The 20,979-nt window shown below is 44.3% G+C and overlaps 1 protein-coding gene across 2 annotated transcripts in view; it reads left to right on the forward strand.

The window, feature by feature from the left end:
• Positions 1-5,090: 5,090 nt before the first annotated feature.
• spegb (striated muscle enriched protein kinase b) overlaps positions 5,091-20,979 on the forward strand; it is a 57,099-nt gene continuing 41,210 nt past the window's right edge. The window contains exons 1-2 of one of the 2 annotated variants that reach the window (XM_060039424.1): positions 18,372-19,094; positions 20,336-20,419. Coding sequence is in view for 1 of the 2 variants with exons in the window: in XM_060039423.1 (XP_059895406.1) it covers positions 5,838-6,252 (415 nt within the window). In the remaining variant the exon portion in view is untranslated. Of the gene's footprint in view, positions 6,253-18,371; positions 19,095-20,335; positions 20,420-20,979 lie in introns of those variants that run through there. The other variant, XM_060039423.1, reaches the window with a different exon arrangement.

A 20,979-nucleotide genomic window follows, 5' to 3' on the forward strand; every position in this document is an offset into this window, starting at 1 on the left:
TTACTTTTCTGACCTCATTATCTACCTGTATAATGGCCCTCAAGCAATTCAGATAGGCCTACACAGGGTTTAGATCAGTGGTTCTCAACCTTTTTTGAGCAAACGCAAAAGAATAAAAATAAACTAACAACCCAGTCACACTCGTGTTATATTGCTTAAAGTTGTCAGTGCATCGTTTTTCATTGATTTTGCGTTGGTCACTAATAGCAATGAATGCCCTCTGAAGCTCTGAGTCGGTTTTGGTGCAAAAAATATAAAAATATTAGTGAATATTCATGACATGCAATTAAACTTCCAGAGATGAGTTGGTTGAGGAAGAAATGGTTGGATTGAACATTCATTCACCGTGACCGCGGTGCGGGCACTCCCGCGACTCCCGACCGCCACGTTTCCCGTCGTGCCGCGGCACCTTGCGGCCCGGCCACCGTGACCTTGGGCACCGCGACCACTCCCGCATCTCCCGCGACTCCCACCATGCCCCGTGAACGAATGAATGAATGGCCCGGGAACCACGGGCACCGCGGCCCGGGCAACGCGGACTCGAAAACAGATCGCACGCAGAGGCCTAATAACAGGGCCGGCCCTGACCAATTTGGCGCCCTAGGCAAGATTTTTGCTGGCGCCCCCTACCCCGTTGGATCGCACAGTAAATTCGACTACCAATGTTCATAAACTCAGAGAAGCTACAAAGCTTTGTCTTTGAGACTCTTTGATTTTAGATAGAAAATTAAACACACGAAACGTAGCCTATTACAAACCAAGTAACAAGCAATGAATCACTCATACAATAAGTATGCACAAAATACTGCAAAGAAATGCATGATGTTTACTAAAGGCATTCATAAGCAAAATAATAGAGTTCAGATTCAAATTATTGTAAATACAATTAAATGTAGTATGGTTTATCTAATTTGGTTCTAACCAGAGATTAAACAAGCACTCAACTGAGTGTAAAAGTGTAAAAAAAACTAGAACTGCAAGCAGTTATTCAGGGGTCCAAGAAGTGTGCATTTCGCCGGCACAACGCGAAGCATGTGTGCAAAACAAATGGGCACGGCGTGTGCCAAAAGTTGCAGCTGACCCCAGTGAATCTGTGGATATAAAGGTTTTGACTGTGGGAGGTTCTGTGTGGGAGTTATAGCCCAAAACGCGTTTTCAGAACATTCCATTGGCCAGTTAGGAGATATATTATTTCGTCGTTTATTTGCGCCCCCTTGTGGCGAACTTTTCCAAAGACAATTTTCCTTTGCCAAATAACTCCCACCCACATTAATAATTCTTGGCCATATTTTTCATATAGACTCGGGTTTGCCCCTTGATGGTTCCCTTATAGTTTGAAGAACATTCCTTTGGCCAATTAAAAGATATACAATTTCCTCGTTTATTGCGCCCCCTTAGGGCCTAATTTTCCGAATTTTTTAGCGAACGGCGTTAAGGCTAGCACCAACATGTGTGTAAAATTTGGACTCGATCCGATGTCTAATTTTTTTTTTTCTCTGGATTTTTGATTTTCGACTTAAAACGTAGCTAATAAACAAATATTCAAAATGCTATCGTTTCGTCGTCGAAGGTCGGATCAAAAAGTTTTACATGATTTCTGTTCGTGTGCGTCTGAAGATGTCGTGTGCAAAGTTTTGTGTCAATTGGTCAAGAAATGTGGGAGGAGTAGGGAAAAGGCAGTTTTGCGGTTTTCGCGATTTTGCGAAAAAAAATTATAGACGCAAATGGGCGTGGCCTATGCCAAAAGATGCAGCAGACTCCAGTGGATATGTGGGTACAAGTTTTTGACTGTGGAAGGTTCGGTGTGGGAGTTATAGCCCCAAACGCATCTTTCCTAGGTATAGCGCCACCTGGTGGCCGGCGTGTCTGGATTTTGTCGTCTGCGTAGTCCTCACGGACCTGGATCTAGTCATGCAATCGGCGTGTGTGCAACATTTACGGTTTGGGCTGTATTCCCACTTTTACGGGGGAATAATAATAATAACTAGAACTGCAAGCAGTTATGCAGGGGTCCAAGAAGTGTGCATTTCGCCGGCACAACGCGAAGCATGTGTTCGAAATTGAGAAACGGCGTATGGCAAAAGATGCAGCTGACTCCAGTGAATCTGTGGATATAAAGGTTTTGACTGTGGGAGGTTCGTTGTGGGAGTTATAGCCCAAAACGCGTTTTCAGAACATTCCATTGGCCAATTAGGAGATATATTATTTCGTCGTTTTTTTGCACCCCCTTGTGGCGAATTTTTCCAAAGACATTTTTCCTTTTCCAAATAACTCCCGCCCACATTAATAATTCTTGGCCATATTTTCTCTATAGACTCGGGATTGCCCCTTGATGGTTTCCCTTGAGTTTGAAGAACATTCCTCTGGCCAATTAGAAGATATACAATTCCCTCGTTTATTGCACCCCCTAATGGCGACATTTTCCGAATTTTTTATCGAACGACATTAAGGTTAGCACCAACATGCGTGTTAAATTTGGACTCGATCCGATGTGTAATTGTGGGTTTTTGGGAATTTTTGATTTTCCACGTGTAATTTAGCTAATATACCAATATTCAAAACGCTACCGTTTCGTCGTCGAAGTTCGGATCAAAAAAGTGTTTGAATTTATATTTTTGTGTTCGTCTGAAGATGTCGTGTGCAAAGTTTGGTGTTGATTGGTCAAGAAATGTGGGAGGAGTTGGGAAAGAACAGTTTTTCGGTTTTCGCCATTTTGCGAAAAAAAATTATCGACGCAAATGGGCGTGGCCTATGCCAAAAGATGCAGCAGACTCCAGGGAATATGTGTGTATAAGGTTTTGAATGTGGGAGGTTCGGTGTGGGAGTTATAGCCCCAAACGCGTATTCCTTGGTATAGCGCCACCTAGTGGCCGGCATGTCTGGATTTTGTCGTCTGCGTAGTCGCCACGGATCTGGATCTAGTCATGCATTTGGCAAGTCTGCACCATTTACGGTTTGGGCTGTGAGCACACTTTAAGGCAGGTAAGTATAATAAAAATAAACACTACAAAAACAATAGGGTTCCAACCTGTTGGCTTGGACCCCTAATAATAAAAAAAATTCTTACAAAAACAATAGGGTTCCAACCTGTTGGCTTGGACCCCTAAATACAAAATTAGGGCTGTGAGGTAGACGGGACAGCAGCACCTGATGCTGTGTCACTGGGGGTGGTACTGAAATATTTTAAAAGTGCATCTGAAGGGAGAAGAGAAGTATATGTGACGAGTGCATGTTACATTTTAATAAAAAAACAGATGCTTGGTGTGCTATACATGAGACTAATATAGACTAATGAAAATGTGATGAGATTCATTCAACTTTATTGTCATTGCAATGCAATTCAGTCTAACCACAGTGCAAATAACAGTAAAGTGCAGTGAAATGAATGTATAGATAGCCTATGAATGATATGTGAAAGCTAAGGTGTGAAATATTAACATTAATACACTTTAACTGCACACTCTTGACCCTGCCCCCCTCACAGATGGCAGGTACAGAGCAACGAGCCAGGCAGGCACCCAGAAAAAAGGCTTCTCCATTATTTAATAGCCTTTGCTATGACTTTATGTTGCTGTGGGCTTAAATAATATTTCGAAATAATAGTAGTAATGGCACTGAAAAAAAAATGTAGTATTATATATATATATATAAATATATATATACTTTTTTTTTTCTTTTTTTTTTTCTCCCCCCGTTTTCGGCGCCCCCCGCGGATGACGGCGCCCCAAGCATTTGCCTATACTGCCTATGCCATAAGGCCTATATATTTTGTATTTGAAATGCAACAGCCTTTTCGTGGAGACTACGCTCAGAGCAGCTGGAACTGAACAAGAGGGAGGAGGAAAACGGGCTATGAAACAAAATTCGATTTATTTTTTTGCTCACGGCCATGTTTGATTGTGTTGTGTTGGTTATTGAACTGTTAACCCGCGAACTTGGGTTATGTTTATCAGCGTTACTGTAGAGTTCATGACGATAGCTGATGTAACGGGAGTCCGGGTGTGTGCAGGACCGAACCGCGCTGTATTATCAGGCTATTTATTTCAGGTAGCCTATTCTTTCACCCAAAAAGAATAATAAAAAAATAAAAAAATAAGTTTAAAATCCCCCCCCAAAAATGGAATCACGTTCCCAGCGCCCCCCTAGGTTGTGCGAACGCCAGGGGGCGGTACCGCCCCCGTTGAGAAACCATGGTTTAGATAGAATCACAGACCGTCAGAAAGATAAATAGACAGAAAGATGCTGAACCATGCACTGCTGTCTTCCATGTGGGTCCTAGTCTGTGAAATATGTGTCACCTGTTATCGATGTTACTTATATTCCCCGGTCCCTGCCCCTTTTACTCAGATATCTTTGTTGCTGTTTGTGTGTGTTTCCCTCAGAGTGTGTCTGTTATCGCATAGAGGTTTTATCCCTGTGATTGTGATCAACCCTGACAGATGGACAGATGGATTGCTGTGGCACACAGTATCGCTGTCATTTGTTCACATAACATATGATCTGTCTTTATTGCTGACGTAACATTCTAATTAGTGCCATCACGGTTATCGTCAGTATATTTTTAAACATATATCTGTGTCTGTCTCTCTCTCATATAGCTCATATCTAGGTAGGTATGTCTATTGATAGATAGATCCATACCTGTATATATTGTTGGGATATCTATAGATATAGATCTATAGATATAAATATTTATAAATGTATATATGGTATATCTATAGATATAGATAAGTACCTATACCTATGTCTATATCTTTATCTATATCTGTTTTTATATATATATATATATATATATATATATATATATGTATTTGCCTCAATATTCTGTCACCATTAAAGACAGTTGAGAATATTGAGATAAAGGTGAAGATATAGATATACTGTAGGTACATACATATATATATATATATATATATATATATATATATATATATATGTATATATATATGTCTAAATTTTCTGAACCACATTTGACCTACAAAAGAAATCTCCAACTGTGTTGCACCGTGCTACAAGGTCTGCTGACACAGGATTGGCTGGAGGCGGCCGAGGTGGGCGGGTTCGCTTGGGTAGACTGGGCAGACAGATCAACACACAGCTGTCATTCCCCCTTAGGACTGGTCTGGCTGAGGTGGTGGAGGCGGCAGTGGGGGGCTCTCGTGAGTAGGAATGCTGAGCTCATGGACCAAGGCGGTCGGGGGAACCAGAATCACCGTTGCTTGTTTGCGTGACAGGACCTCGGACACTCTGATCCAACCTTCAACAGCTGAGCCAAGAGGGACAAGAAGGTTTTCCTGAGGATCATAATCAAGGAGAACTGTTTCAAGAGTCCCAAGCTTCTCCAACCAAGGAAACAAGCCTGAAGTGTGAGGCCGGCCAGAGGAGAACTGTCACCCAGCAGAGGCAAGGAGAGGGAGCTTTCATTGCAACTTGAGCCACTGGGTCTTGCCCTAAAAATACATATTTGCAGAAGAGCCGGTGCTTTCTCAAACCTGTTTAATAACCTGATAATCAACGTTTATGCCATCCCCATTTGGACAGCAAACTAGGGGTATTACAGCACACCTCTACACATTTGGTCAATGTTACTTAATAATGTAATGATACTGATCACAACTTGTGATTGGTTCTCAAAGAAATCCATCTGATCTCAAACTTTTACTATCACCGATATCACCAATGTGAGCAGCATGTTGGCTGTAACATCTTAGGAGTTTAGTATTGTCTCTCAAGTCCTTTCTCCTGTGAGATCACTCCGTTCCCAGACCATTCTACCAGGAGGGCCAGGCCCCCATCCAGGACCTCCGTAAGGGTCATCGAATCAGACCACCGCCGCCATGAGGAAGGCAGAGGTCCAAACCACCCAGAAGAGGGGCGCCGCCGACGAGGCAGGCCCTCGCTCCGGGGGGGTGGACCCCCCTGTCCCCCCAAAGCGCTCCAACACGACCCAAAGCGCTCCTCAGCCTCGGCAGCCCTCGCCGACGCCGCCCGCCTTTTTGCGCAAGATGAGGAACGCGGCAGTGGGCACGGGCTGCGACATCCGCCTGAAGGTGAGCGTGGGCGGGGACCCCCAGCCCTCGCTGTACTGGTACCACAACGACGACCTGCTCAACATGGACAACCAGGAGTACGGGGGCCTCTGGATCAGGGACTGTAAGCCTAGCGACGCCGGCCTCTACACCTGCATCGCCAGCAACCACCTGGGGGACGCCCGCAGCAGCGCGGTCCTCGCTGTCCTGGATCTGGGAGAAGGTACCGTCACATGGTCATGTACTTGGGTGTCATTCTGTGTTTCAGTCCTTTGGCTGAGGCGGTTCCTCCAAAACCACTGAGTGAGTTCAGATACTGGTCATTAGGGAGCAGGTAGGGGGTGAAGGTGACTGGCTCTAGGATGGCTTACAGGATGGCCAGTCTAGGGATGTTGGGGGATCGAACCTGGAACCAGAGCCACAGAGTGAGTGCAGATGCAGGTCCTAGAACCAAAGCCACTGAGTGAGTATAGATACAGGTCATACAACCAGAGCCACTGAGGGAGTTCAGATACAGGTCCTAGAACCAGAGCCACTGAGTCAGTGCAGATGCAGGTCATCAGGGAGCAGGTAGGGGTCCCACAGGATTGCCAGTCAAGAGACATTGGGGGATCGACCCTAGAACCTTACGTCTGGGGGTCATACATCCTAATTGCTTGAATATCCTGCCACCACTCGACTTTCTTATTACGCATACACTGATACTATTATGACCTTGAGGAGATGTTTGTACCAAAGACTTAAGGGTATCTCACTGCAGTGAGTTTGAGATACAGTTCATGAAGAAGCAGTTAGGGATTTAGGTGTATTGCTCAAGGAATGCATGCTGATGTTAGGGAGGATAGACCATGAACAATGCTGGTATTGGTAGACTGGTTGCTGCTGCTGCTAGGTTGTTTGGGTTCTGCTTACCACCACACACGATTGAGGAATCTTCCAGGTGGAGGCAATTGGCAGCAGCCATCAGGGACAATAACCTGTTTTAATTAGTAGAGCTCAGAGGTATCAGCCAATCAAGGAAATCTGCTGAGTCCTGCAACAGGATTTGTGCCATCCCCCTGACGACATAGTCCTACCGTCCACCTCTCATTATCTAGACCCACGCAGGGGGGTGTAAAAGGCCTGGGATGAGCCAAAGAGCTCTGCACAAATGTGATGATGCAATGCAGTGTTATGCCGTGACTTTGGCGTTCCGCTCTGCCTCATTTGACAGCATTCAGTGTCGGTTTGGATGACGACAATAAAATGAAATTTTCTCTAAGGAGCAGTCAACAATCCCCTCGAAAACAAATTGCTAATAAGGATACATTCTGACTCATGATAGAGCAAATTACTTGGTACCCTAAATGATCTTTCATGCATTTAGCTGAATCCAAGGAAAGTGGAATAACATGGAGCATGAATTGGAAATGACCATATTGTTAAATGTCAGGGTTTTGATAGCTTGCATGCCTTCTTTAAATATCAGTTTAAAGTGTATTTGTGCGTCCTGTACTTCTTTATTCATATTGTAATAGTGTAACTAGACGAATGTGCATAGGATGCAACACACTGATGGATTTTGATGATTTACAATTAAAAAGGATCAAGTGAAAATCAAGTGTCAAGTATTCCAATATCACATAGAATCAGTTTGGGGGATATTGTCATTTAAAAAGGCTGTGCAGCAAAACAGTGAGAAACTCCTGGTAATCTTTGAGATCAGAAATGGTTTCCCGCATACCCATATACTGCAGACATTTAACTGACCACTGGTAATATGATTGTGATACAGTAAAACTGACAACTACTGGCCAGAGAGGACTATGTATGTGTGTGTTTCCATACAACTCAGTATTAAAAATCACAAGGAGTTTTCACTTTTTTGATGTTTGATTAAGATGTCTAATTGTTGATTTACATTCCAGGAGACTATGAACCTTATTTAGGCTGGTTAATTTTTGGGGAATAATTTCTAGAATGATACTGCCATGACACCGTTGCTGTTCTACTCAACAGCAATGATATGACTACTAACAGCCGGGGAGGCTTGTTCATAAAACAAATACTAGCCCTCCCCTGCCAAAAGAATGAAACAACCTAAAGCTGTGTTTAGTTATAGAAATGGTCCTTCTGCCATTCGGTTTTCACTTCTGTGTTGCAATCTATATCCGACTGCTTCTGCAGCTGTCACTTCACTCAATGCGGTCTCTCTCTCTCTCTCTCTCTCTCTCTCTCTCTCTCTCTCTCTCTCTCTCTCTCTCTCTCTCTCTCTCTCTCTCTCTCTCTCTCTCTCTCTCTCTCTCTCCCCCTCTCGGTCCCTCTCTGCTGCAGTTGACTGCTAGTGCTGGTTATTTATACTATGGAATGTGCCAGGCCTTAGATTTTCTGATGGTAATGGGCAGAGGCTCCTGTTACAGAGGAAGACATCAGTGCTAATATTAGCACTAAACTCTGTGTCGTTTTTTTTTTTCTTGGGGTGGTGGGTCTCTGGATTAACAAAAACAGAAAACGGCAGTGGCACAATTTTAAAAGTCTGATTTTAATGGAAATATTTGATGGAATGTCACTGAGCATTCTCGTAGCATGTCACTCGCAGTGTTACTTATGTTTCATGGCCCTCACACTGCTCATGTGCTTTTGGTTGGAACTGGGTTGGAACTGGAACTGGGTTTCATGGGGACTCTAGTTGCTTGAGTATGTCCTATGCCTTTATTACGTGAGTGCTACATGCAGCGCTCCACTATTTTCTTTCTTTCTTTCTTTCTTTCTTTCTTTCTTTCTTTCTTTCTTTCTTTCTTTCTTTCTTTCTTATCCTAGATTTTTCACGAGAAATTTTAAAATGTTCAAAATAGAGTGGCGAAGTCACGCCCCTTCCGGTAGAGCTCATGGGACCTATGAGATCGAAAAATATGAATGGGTGTCAATGGAGAGAAAATAATTATTTTCTGGTCCCAGTCTTTATATGCCCTGGATTACACATATGTTGTTTGTGGATTTGAATGATAATTTTTCATGCACTTTCAGATTCATCAGTTCAATTCATTTTACATTTCTGCATTTTTAGCATTGCGCTTTTCATTAAGCTGTCACTTTATTTGTTTGCAACCATTTACATTTTCTTAAATGGTGTGCATGTTGACATTGTTTATTCCATTTAGACTTTTAAACTTTTGTTAAAATCCCTTCACTTGATTTAAGCCATTTATCATTTCTTTATATCTTAAAGGAGACATATTATGGGGTTTTCCCAACAAGTAAACATAGTATTTGTGTTCCAGAAAACATGTTTTTGAAGCTGTTTGCTGGAAATAGCTTTTAGGAAAAAATATATTGTCTACCGCTATTCCCCTCTGTTTCAGTCCCTTCAGAATGCGCTGTTTCTGGTGTCTGTAGCATTGATGCAAATGAGCTGCTGCCCATTGACCAATGAGCTGTCAGACTGAACCACAGCATGAAGGAGAAGGGATTGTTGCCGTTTGCTGACTCCTGGAGCTCTATATCTATATAATATAATATAACATAATAATATTAAATACGGGTATTCATATAATATCTCAGCCAAATGCTATGTGCGCCTTGGATGATATTATGAATAACAAAGACTGTGTCTGACGTCTCTGGTACTTCCACAAGTAAAGACTCGTAGTGGGGGATATCTCGGCCATGGTTGAGAGGAATTGGGGGGAAGGAACTTTGGCATTGACTCTGAAGTCCATGAACCGCGACATGGAGGAGAAAGGGATTGCACTCCGGGAGCTGAGCTGCCGGACTGCCTCCGAACTCCCCGCGCCGAAGCGGCCGCCGTCGAAGCCATCCGGCCGCAGTCCGGCAGCTCCGGCGCTGTACTCCGGGAGCTGAACTGGCGCCGAAGCTAGGTGGCAACTCCGGCGGACGAGCAGCTCCGGCTGGGGAAGCTCGGCGGCAGTCTGGCAGCTCAGCTCCGAGAGTAGAATCCCTTTCTACTCCATGTCTCCTCCTCCCGACTTCCGCCGAAACTTCAGCGGCAGCTCCGGCGGGGTGAGCTTGGCGCCAGAGAAAGGGATTGAACTCCCGGAGCTTAGCTGCAGGGCTAGCGCAGAGTTCCTCCCGCCGGAGCTGCTCGTCCAGTGGTCCACAAAATCTTAGCGATGCTCTGATTGGAGGGGAGTGGGGAAGTGGAGGGTAATATTCAAATGTGCCCCCTTCCTACGTAGGAGGGGGCGCCGAAACTGACTCGCTCGTTTGGTAGCTGGAGGCGGGCTGCTTCCAGAAATGCGTATCTCACTCAAAAAATCATGTACAGACTTTTTTCAAAGATGTATGCGTGTGGGAGCACCATGTACCCACAGCAACACCCCCAATCCCAGAAAAGGTGCTGTTTTCATAATATCTCCCCTTTAATCTATGTGGCTTTATTAAATCCAACCTCACTTTGTACTACAGCGCTCACCGCATTTTCTGCAGGAAATGCATTTTTCTAGTTCCTTATGTTCTTTTATTGCAAGCTGAGGAATATATATATATTAATGTTATGGAAAGTATGTGGAAAAGGTTTAGTTTGTAGCTTTGTGGTTTGGTGCAACAAGTGTCTGCTTTAGCTTTGAGAAGTGCAGGGGGGGGGGGGACGACGACTAACATTGAGCTATTTCTACAGTGCAGACAACTGGAATGTTCTCAATTGTCACTTTCATTCAGGCTGGGTGTGAATCACATTACTCCATGTCAACTGCATGTTTTTGGTCAAACAATTTTCTTAACTAGTTCGGAAGTAATTTTTTACCATTAGGCCTACCAGGTTCTTATAGTGTAAATATGAATTCTCATTTTGACTTATAGCCATACCCGATTAATGCAAACTATTTCACGTGACACAAAATAATCCTCCTTGGAATTGAGTTTAATTTTATATTTTTGTTAATTTATATATATATTAGGATATACATATTTTAATATATCTTTATTCTCATAACAACTGTTACGAGCACTGTGAGGAAATGGGTCCATACTACCTTGTCTGTCTCCACAACTCATGTGACTAGATTCTTAGAGTCATATCAGGGATATTGTTACATCAAACCGTGTGTGTACTCTTTACCACACTGAGCTGCCCGCGTGTGTCTGAATTCCACTACACTCCTTGGAGGGGATGATAAAGTTGGAACTTTAGAGTGTGTGTCGGCTGATGACGGCCGTGGCGTCTTTCCAAAATGCTTGGATATTTTCCCCATCATGTCATCCTCCGCTCGGGTCAGAGATCTGAGAGAACAGGTGGAGCCCCCCCCCCCCCCCCCCAGACACAACCCGCACACCACAACACAGCAGCTTTGATTTTGGCTAAATGTGAGCACAAACATCGCTCGTTTTGGCTAATTGGGCTTGTACATCAGAATGCATCATGTGATTTTTGCTTGTGATGCTCGATAGAGTTACAGCAATGTCAAATCATAAACAAACGTAAATCTATGGAAATTGCGTTGAATGAAAGATACAATTGTGCCTGATATCCCCGGACAAGGTCCACCTTGGAAAAAATCACCATGCCAGCCAGGTGTGCCGAAAAATCCTGAATATTCGGCACTGGGTACCGGTCAGGCATCGTTGCCTCATTTAGCCGCCGATAGTCGCCACATGAGCACCAGCCGCTGCCGGGTTTGGGGACAATGTGGAGGGGTGAGGCCCACGGGCTGTCGGACCGGCGGCTATACCCAGGCGCTCCATGTTTGCAAACTCAGCAAACTCAAACTTTGCGAGAAAGTAGGCTGAGTGAGGGCTGGGAAACCGGCAAGCAGACGGTGGAAGTCATCTGAGGCGGAGAGCATGCTAGACAGCTGTATGGAGTCAGCCCCGCTGAGCGTGCACGCATAGGAACAAAACGTGACGGCGTCAATCAAACGGCGGTTCTTGACATCCACCAACAGTCCATGCGCACACAAAAAATCTGCGCCGAGGAGGGGAACGGAGACCTTTGCTGTAACAAAGTCCCAGCCAAACCGGTGGCCTCCGAAACACAATTCAATGAACCTCGTTCCATAGGTACGGATGGGGCTACCATTAGCAGCTTCCATAGGGGGGCCGTGGCCATCGGCCACCATGTCCAAACGGAAAGCAAGCAGGACGCTCCTCTGTGCTCCCGTGTCTCACAGGAACCGCTGTCCGGAGATGCTGTCGTGGATGAAAAGCAGCCTGCTAGCACGGCCGACGCTCATGGCCACTACCGAGCGCCGGCCCTGGCGTTTCCCAACCCGCCGTAACTGCATGGCGGACGGCATTTAAGAGACTTGGTCCAAATTTCGCATGGTAGAAACACATGCCTGAAGACTGCTGCGGGCCTGAAGAGTGCTGGGGGTCAGAAGACTGCTGCCGACGAGAAGTGGTGGCAGAGATGAGCGTGGAGTCGTCCAGTATCACAGGAGCGATGTGCGCGGGGAAAAAACGCGGCCACACAGTGCCCTTGACCCGCCAGGAAAAATGTATTAGCCTCTTCAGCCAGCCTCCGACAGTCAGTTATCATGGTGTTGGCTAAAGCAGCCCTCACTTTGGAAGGCAGCTGACGCAGGAAAAGCTGAACAAAAAGAAAATTGGGTTTGTGCTAACCCATGAGATCCAGCATACGGTCCATGAGCTCAGACGGTTTGCTGTCACCGAGCCCTTGAAGTGAGAATAGCCTGCTGGCTCTCTCAGCGTACAGTTCAAACGTCTTTAACAGGTGGGCTTTGAGTGCCGCATACTTCTCCCTTGCCGGAGGATTTTTAAGGAGGCTCACCACTCTGGATGCTGTCGAATTTCCAAGAGCTGACACAACGTAGTAGTACCTTGTCGTATCTGCGGTGATCTCCCGCAACGCGAACTGCGCTTCGGTCTGGGCGAACCATGCCGACACCGACGATTCCCAGAATTCGGGGAGCTTGAGAGTAACAGCGTTAGCGGTCATGGTCTTGTCGTGTCCCTGGATACGTCCAGCAGACTAAAGTCGGGGTCAACAGTGTGAAAATTGCGTTGAATGAAAGATACAATTTCGCACGTTGAGCACACAGTTGTGTGACTCGTTTATTTAGTTAGAGAGAAACAGGAAATCAAAACGTGCTGCAAGTAAACATATCCCGCATCGGGCTCTGACGTCATGAGACGCTCGTAATCCTTAAAGGGACAGCGATTGCGTTGAATGAAAGACACAAAATCTATGAAAAAGTTGTTTTGCCATGTCTCGCAACAGAAACACAACAACATAATGGAAATAAATTCCCAATTAATAACTAAATAATGACTGAAACACCATTACTACCATGGAGGTTGTCATTGCGATTCGACGTCATGATGTACAAGCCCTATATAGAGCCTCTTCAAAGAGCTGTCATATCAGGACAAAAACAGGTGTTTCTCATCCCACTAATTACGGGCCTGCTACTTCATGCATTTACATAATTATACACATAGGCACCGCATTGACTGCTACTTATGGAGCCAGTTTCCTGCCATAATTCAAACCTGAAAAAAAAAGTTTCAAAGGCTTGTAAGTCTGGGTTTGAAAACTCAATACCTTGTAAAAAAGGTTTTGCAACACTGAAAAAAGAGATTATAACCTGAAAAAATTCAAACAAAAATTCAAACATGTGTAAACATGATTTTGTGTTCTATTTGATCTTCTTCATCATTTTCACCAACACATTTTCAATTTTTTTTTTTTTTCAAACATGTTTTCACAAACATGTTTTCAAAGTTCAAACAATATCATCAGCGCATTTGCAGAGTTTCAAATCTGGCACTGTTCTAACGGTGTATTTCATTGTTTCCCGGTTTTGAAACCTTGTAAATGGGATTCTGCAAACAGGTGTTCATACATTGAGAAATAAGTTTTGAAAGGTTGAATATTTATTTTTAAAAACTTGTAAAGGTGTAGGCCTACGTTTACGCCATTGCAATGTATTTTTTCAGAACTGACTTTTCGGCACTGACTTTTCAGAGATTTGACCACACAGGCGCAAGCTTTGAGTCACGTGAATATTGGCAGTGTTCTGTCGCACATTCGTTTTGAAACTCCTGACAGTCAAAGTCTGAAGAAAAAAAAAACGTTCCTGGGGGCGGGACCATTTAGAAAAAAAAAACCTTTCTTGGGGGCGGGACCATCCCAGCATTGTGGTTTTATCTAAATATCACACTAACAAAACAAGCAACTGGATTATTCAGTATTCCCGTTTTGATTTAAAAAACAGAAAAATGCTGTTTATTTGTTTATTCCTTTTGCCCTTTTTCCGTTTCAAAACCAAATCAGAAAAAACAAAAAACGACTCTGTTATTTGGTTTTTCTGATTTTGTTTTAAATCGGAATATTCAAAGAACGAACCATACACAGATTTTATAACAGTGCCAGATTTGAAACTCTGCAAATGCGCTGGTGAAATTGTTTGAACTTTGAAAACATGTTTTCAAAAGTTCAAAAATACTTTGAAAATGTGTTTGAATTTTTGTTTGAATTTTTTTGAGGTTATAATCAATTTTTTCAGTGTTGCAAAACCTTTTTTACAAGGTGTTGAGTTTTCAAACCCAGACTTACAAGCCTTTGAAACTTTTTTTTTCAGGTTTGAATTATGGCAGGAAACTTGCTCCATAGCTACTAACCGTTGCTGTGTCGTCAACGTCACATCCAACATCTCATCTCATCTCATCATCTCATTTTCGTCCGCTTATCCGGGGTCGGGTCGCGGGGGGAGCAGCTCAAGCAGGGGGCCCCAGACTTCCCTTTCCCGGGCCACATTGACCAGCTCTGACGGGGGGATCCCGAAGCGTTCCCAGGCCAGTGTTGAGATATAATCCACATCCAACATACAACGTCATATTGTAGAGGCCAAGAATCGCCTGCAAAAAAATACAAGTGAACGTGGGACCTTTGGCTGTAAAAAAAAGTACTATAACGTTAACATGTCTCAACTTTTTTCTTTATAAATATTCTATCATATTATGTATACTTTATTTATTATTTTAGATATTGTATATATATTGTATATATATTATATACATGTTTATATATCAGCAAATCTGTCCTACGATGAGACCAATGTAAAAGGGTCTATTGGGACTATGGTGCTCATCATTTCAAATGTCTGTCTCTGTCATACTGGAACTCAATGAACGAATTACTCATTTAATCAATGTATGAATTGATCTAGAAAGGCCATTTGAGAATATTTCCAATGATCAAATGCGTTACTGCATATTCTACCCCTTTATTTACATTAACATTTAGGCCATTTAGCAGCATAGCAGGACAATGCCAAGTGATATTCTTAAATACCAGGACGTACAACATACAATTAGTGCACTCATTAAGTGCTTTGTCTGCAAATAGGGTGATTATTATACACATTATATAAGTTCCAGGTGTTTGATTGTGAAGACTGAAGTGTCAGTACAATATTATGATTATTATATACATACACATATATCGAACACCCATACCCACATTATCCCGAAAGCGTATAAGTTAACAGCAAATATACCAAGGAACTCTGAACATGCTGTGTTTGACGAACAGAAGGAATATTAGAGCCATCGTTTATACTGACGTTCACAGAAATGGTTGGCATCGCAGCTGTTGTCTGGCAAATCTTTTTGCTCTAATTATGCTGCTCATGGTCCTGCCATATCGTGGTCCAAAACAATCGTGGTGTCAGCTGCATCAGGGTTCTTCCTCTTCTGAAAACCCCCAGTCTCCTCACCATCAGATCTGCTGTTACCCAGCCCTTTATTTCTGTCAAGTGTGAAGATGTCTGTGCAATTGCAGCATGCAGAGTTGTAAGTCGGCACCAGGCAGCAGCGCTGCCTGGAAGGTCCTATCCCCAAACCTTGGCAAGCGCTGCCTGGAATGTCCTATCCCCTAACCTTAGCAAGCGCTGCCTTGAAGGTCCCATTGGGGGCACTTGTTACATCTCCATGTAGCACTTAAAAGAATAGTTGGGCTCATAATTGAAACGGGGGGTCTGGGGGTCTTCCCCCAGAATTTTTTTCCCCTTATTCTAGCGACTTTATAAACACCAAAATGAGTTGTTCACATCATTGTGCACTTTCACATTTTAGCCAAAGAAAGGAGGATGCCTTGCTGCTTTCATCTTTACTAACATTTAAGTAAAAATTAGACTGGAAAAAAACATTTAAGGAAGTTTTCCTTCATGTTGAGCTGATATCTGAACATTATCGTCTCTCTTGCACGAAATGACCTACACTTGAATGATCTTGAACGCTCAAAAAATGTCTATACATTTTAAACGGATTATGCAAACTGAACTTGGAATCTAATTGCGCTTTTCCACTATGGGTTCTGACATACTCTTTATCCGCTTTTTGCTTCGTTATCCAGTGGAGATTTAAGTATCACTCGATGTAGCTGTTTGTCATGGCGACGCCACATGAAAGCAACGCCTGCATTCCCCGTTCGTCAGCTACCAAAGAGAGGAACGTCTTCACCTCAATAGCTAACCACAACATGTTTTTTTCGGTTTGCCATATTCTTGCTCCAGAGGGCACATCATCATCATCAGGGGCAACCTAGGGCACTCATTAATTTTCATTCACGTGTAAAGGGCAGCCAATAAGGCACTTTCTCTAATTTTCACCACCATAGAGGGCACTTTAGCACACTTTTTCAACCATGGGGGCACCAGACGGGCAGAAGGGCACTAGAAGGGCACCAGACGGGCAGAAGAGCACTAGAAGGGCACTATAAGGACCAGACGAGCAGAAGGGCACTATCAGGGCACTAGAAGGGCACTGGAAGGGCACTGGAAGGGCACTGGAAGGGCACTGGAAGGGCGGACCAGACGGGCAGAAGGGCACTACCAGGGTACTAGAAGGGCACTAGAAGGACCAGACGGGCAGAAGGGCACTACCAGGGTACTAGAAGGGCACTAGAAGGGCACTAGAAGGACCAGACGGGCAGAAGGGCACTATCAGGGTACTAGAAGGGCACTAGAAGGGCACTGGAAGGGCACTAGAAGGACCAGACGGGCAGAAGGGCACTATCAGGGTACTAGAAGGGCACCAGATGGGCAGAAGGGCACTATCAGGGTACTAGAAGGACCAGACGGGCAGAAGGGGACTATCAGGGCACTAGAAGGGCACCAGACGGGCAGAAGGGCACTATCAGGGTACTAAAGGGGGCACTAAAAGGGCACCAGACGGGCAGAAGGGGACTATAAGGGCACTCATTAAGGCACGTCATTGAATTTTCTTGTTCTAGACTAGAGGGCACATCATCATAATTTATTGTATGAAGGAGCACCTAATCATGTTTTGCACGTGAAATGGGCAGCCAATAAGGCATTTCCTCTCGTTTTCTACACTCTTGAAGGGCACTTTAGCGCGCTTTTTCAACCATTGAGCCACGAGGGGGGGCGGTCGCCCCCCCTGCCCACCCCCCTGAGTCCGCCTCATGGGACTCTGGGCGTCTCTGAAGGAACCAGGGGTAGGGTAGACAACATTTTATATGGCCCAGTCTGAAAAGGGGTAACACGATAGCTTTACTGTATAATAGGCTAATATATTCTCATCATGTTAGTAGGCTATTATGTCATCAGAAGCGGTAGGCCTAGTGACACATTCTGAATGCAATTATAGTGAAGATATAATGAAATACAATTAAAAATCATTTATACTAATGATATTCTGAATGTACAATCATGAATAGTTGATGAGCCTATCCTGCAAAGCAGGCTTGGAAAACTCAGCAAAATAAATGATCGACTGGCCCTCATAGCAACAAGGTGCACGTGCAAAACCAATAAGCCTACCGATCACATTTCTGCCGCGCAAAACGAACCACGTGCGTGCATCTGTGACACCTGTTTGATGAACACACGTGACACCTGTTAGATGAACCCACGGTTACTGTACCCCCCCCCCCCCCCCCCCCGCCCGGCTGCTGGGGTTTTAATGAAGACGTCTTTGTAAACCTGCCCAGCGGATTATTGATTCCGTGGGCAAGGCGAGAGAGAACAGGAGGAGGTGGTGAGCTGTGGGTTTGTCACCACAGAAAGGTAGCCTATACTTATACTCGAGGACAGTCACCAGTGAGGGTTGGAGATGATTTTAATGCGATTCGGACTATGAAATGATAGTTTCTTTATAAATAGCTGCAGGTTGCTATGACTATCCGGTCGGAGAGCTCGCTTGCTGAATACTGTACGGTGTTGCGGAGGAGTGAGGGGGTTCCTGTCGCGGTTGCAGGGATTCACTATGCCCCCCCCCCCCCCCCCCCCCCACACACACACACACACACACACACACACACACACACACACACACACACACACACACACACACACACACAAACAAACAGATACACACACACGCGCGCAAAAGCCGTGCGCGTACATAAACATACACACACGCGTGCACATCCACACACACACACACACACACACACACACACACACACACACACACACACACACACACACACACACACACACACACACACACACACACAGTCAAAAGCACACACACACACACACACACACACACACACACACACGCACGCGCACACACACAGAATATCCCCGTTACGCAAGGAATGAGAAACATACTCACTTGGGACTAAAGGAGTGGGGGAGGAGAAAGAAAAACCCGAAGCAATCTACCAAGCTGGATTACACTATGTTGTGAGGAGGGGGTTTCTCCTGCACAACGAGATGTGTTCATCATGTTTGTTCCACCCTGTCGAGGCTGCCTCTCCTCTCAGTGGAATCCCTCTCAGATGAGCATGCTGGAGAGAGATGCAACTTATAGGCTGCATGACGGAGCAAGGGTTTTGTAAGGGATGCTCTCCTCATGTTTGTCCTTTTTTTTGGTTTGTTTCTTGGTAGCGTGTAGCCCGTTTGATTGTATTCCTTTCACATCAAACCATGGAAGAAAATCCCTGGAAGTAGCAGATTACTTGATTTGTAGGGCAGTGGGCTACAGTTGTAGCCTACTCTGTGAACTGTAAGCGTGTTATTGGGGGACGAAAGGCTACCCCTCCGTCTCCATGGAAGACCAGACACAGATATATTCTTTACAATGGTGGAAAACATAGAAACCACAATGAAGAAATACAGACCAAAGAAAACGAAGCAAGTAAGTGTCAATTGATTGCCAGGCTATTATTACCCCATTGGTATGTGTTGTTCAATATTTACCATCCATATGGAGCATTTCAAAAACTGTGATTCGTAATGCTGGTGGGAAGCATGCTTTGTTGTGGTCTGTGTCATTCGAGAGTTGAAGAGCGTCATTAATTTGGACAACTGTCAATGTCAAACACGTCAGTGATAATGGCAACAGAGAATCCGAGCGCTGCTATTCTCAGTTCTGCAGGCAAAAAAGCATTGGGTGAACTTGACTCCATAGACTCAAACCTAGGCTTTCCTTCCCCTTTAGCCGCTAGAGATGGAAACTTTACACACACACACACACACACACACACACACACACACACACACACACACACACACACACACACACACACACACACACACACACACACACACACACACACACACACACTGGAAATATATCTAATGGAAAGTCGTATTTTATGCCAATGGTGGTAATTAGTATGGGCAGCAGGTTCAGAATAGGGCTATTAAAATAATGGATTCTGTCGCTTTGATTAAGATGAACGAGTGTGTGAAAAAACATACGTCCAAACAGTACCGCAAGGCCACTCAAAATCCAGAAATCTATACTCAAATGCACAAAATATACAATAAAATGGGTTGAGCCCTGTGGTCTTTAGCTTGGTGTTAATGTGGGTCAGGGGGTGCTATGGAGTATACAGTGCATGGTAGCAGTGTGGATATAATAGTAGGCCTAATCACATTTTACTACTTCAGTTTTTAGCTTGAATAACTCAGCTCATTATGCACATTTTGTTAATATAATTGTTCTATTTCCAAGGACTTCAGCTTTTCAACTTTTAACATACCCCAAACTGGAATTTGGACCTGCAAGTTACCATTCATCAATGGAAATAATTGTAACACACACACACACACACACACACACACACACACACACACACACACACACAGACAGACAGACAGACAGACAGACAGACAGACAGACAGACAGACAGACAGACAGACAGACAGACAGACAGACAGACAGACAGACAGACAGACAGACAGACACACAGACACATACACACACACACACACACACACACACACACACGGACGGACGGACGGACGGACGGACACACAAACACACACATGCACACATGCACACACAACACACTTGTATTCCACTCCAGCCTCAATTAAAATTAATCTTGAGCCTGTTCAATACGGTTGCTTTATCTTTCCTCCTCTGTTCAGCTAATGTCTCGGTGTGATGCTACCACCCTCACCTATCCTGTCGTCGTCTCCTTTATCTTTGGCTTTGTCCTTGTAACCTCATGAGTAAGTGTACTGGTTATCTTCAGCTTTATGTTGCTAACTTCCTGCAAGTCCTCCCACAGAGAGACGAGCACGTCGGTGAAGGCTATACTTCTGTATTGATTCTTCAGTTACCAGGTCTATTCTGGGATTCATCACAAATAATTCAGGTGTTTTCAATTGTAAAAATCATCCTGGGCAATATGATTCTTAATTCAACAACTCATCTTTCATAAGATAATCGTTTAGTTATTTAGCCTACTTTAAACCAAAGCAATTTATACATACTGTTCACTAAGGACCAATTGGGGTTAGGAATCTTGCTCCTGCCGACAGGTACAGGTTTGGATATTAGGGTTCGGACCCAGCACATTTCCTGCTGGTAGTCAAACTCGCTAAGCACTACACTGTCCTCTCTGCTGTTCTGGATTCATCTGGATCCTGCTAGGATGTCCATTTTCTGTGCCCATCGATACTTTTATATCGAGTGGGTTCCTCGATATACGCCCCTCTGATTAAATTCTCTCTGGGATTTTTCATCAAGACTTAAATGAAAAATCCTGTGCTGTGTGGGTCTGTGATAA

Source organism: Gadus macrocephalus, chromosome 20 (genome assembly GCF_031168955.1).
Source record: "Gadus macrocephalus chromosome 20, ASM3116895v1".
NCBI lineage: Eukaryota > Metazoa > Chordata > Actinopteri > Gadiformes > Gadidae > Gadus > Gadus macrocephalus.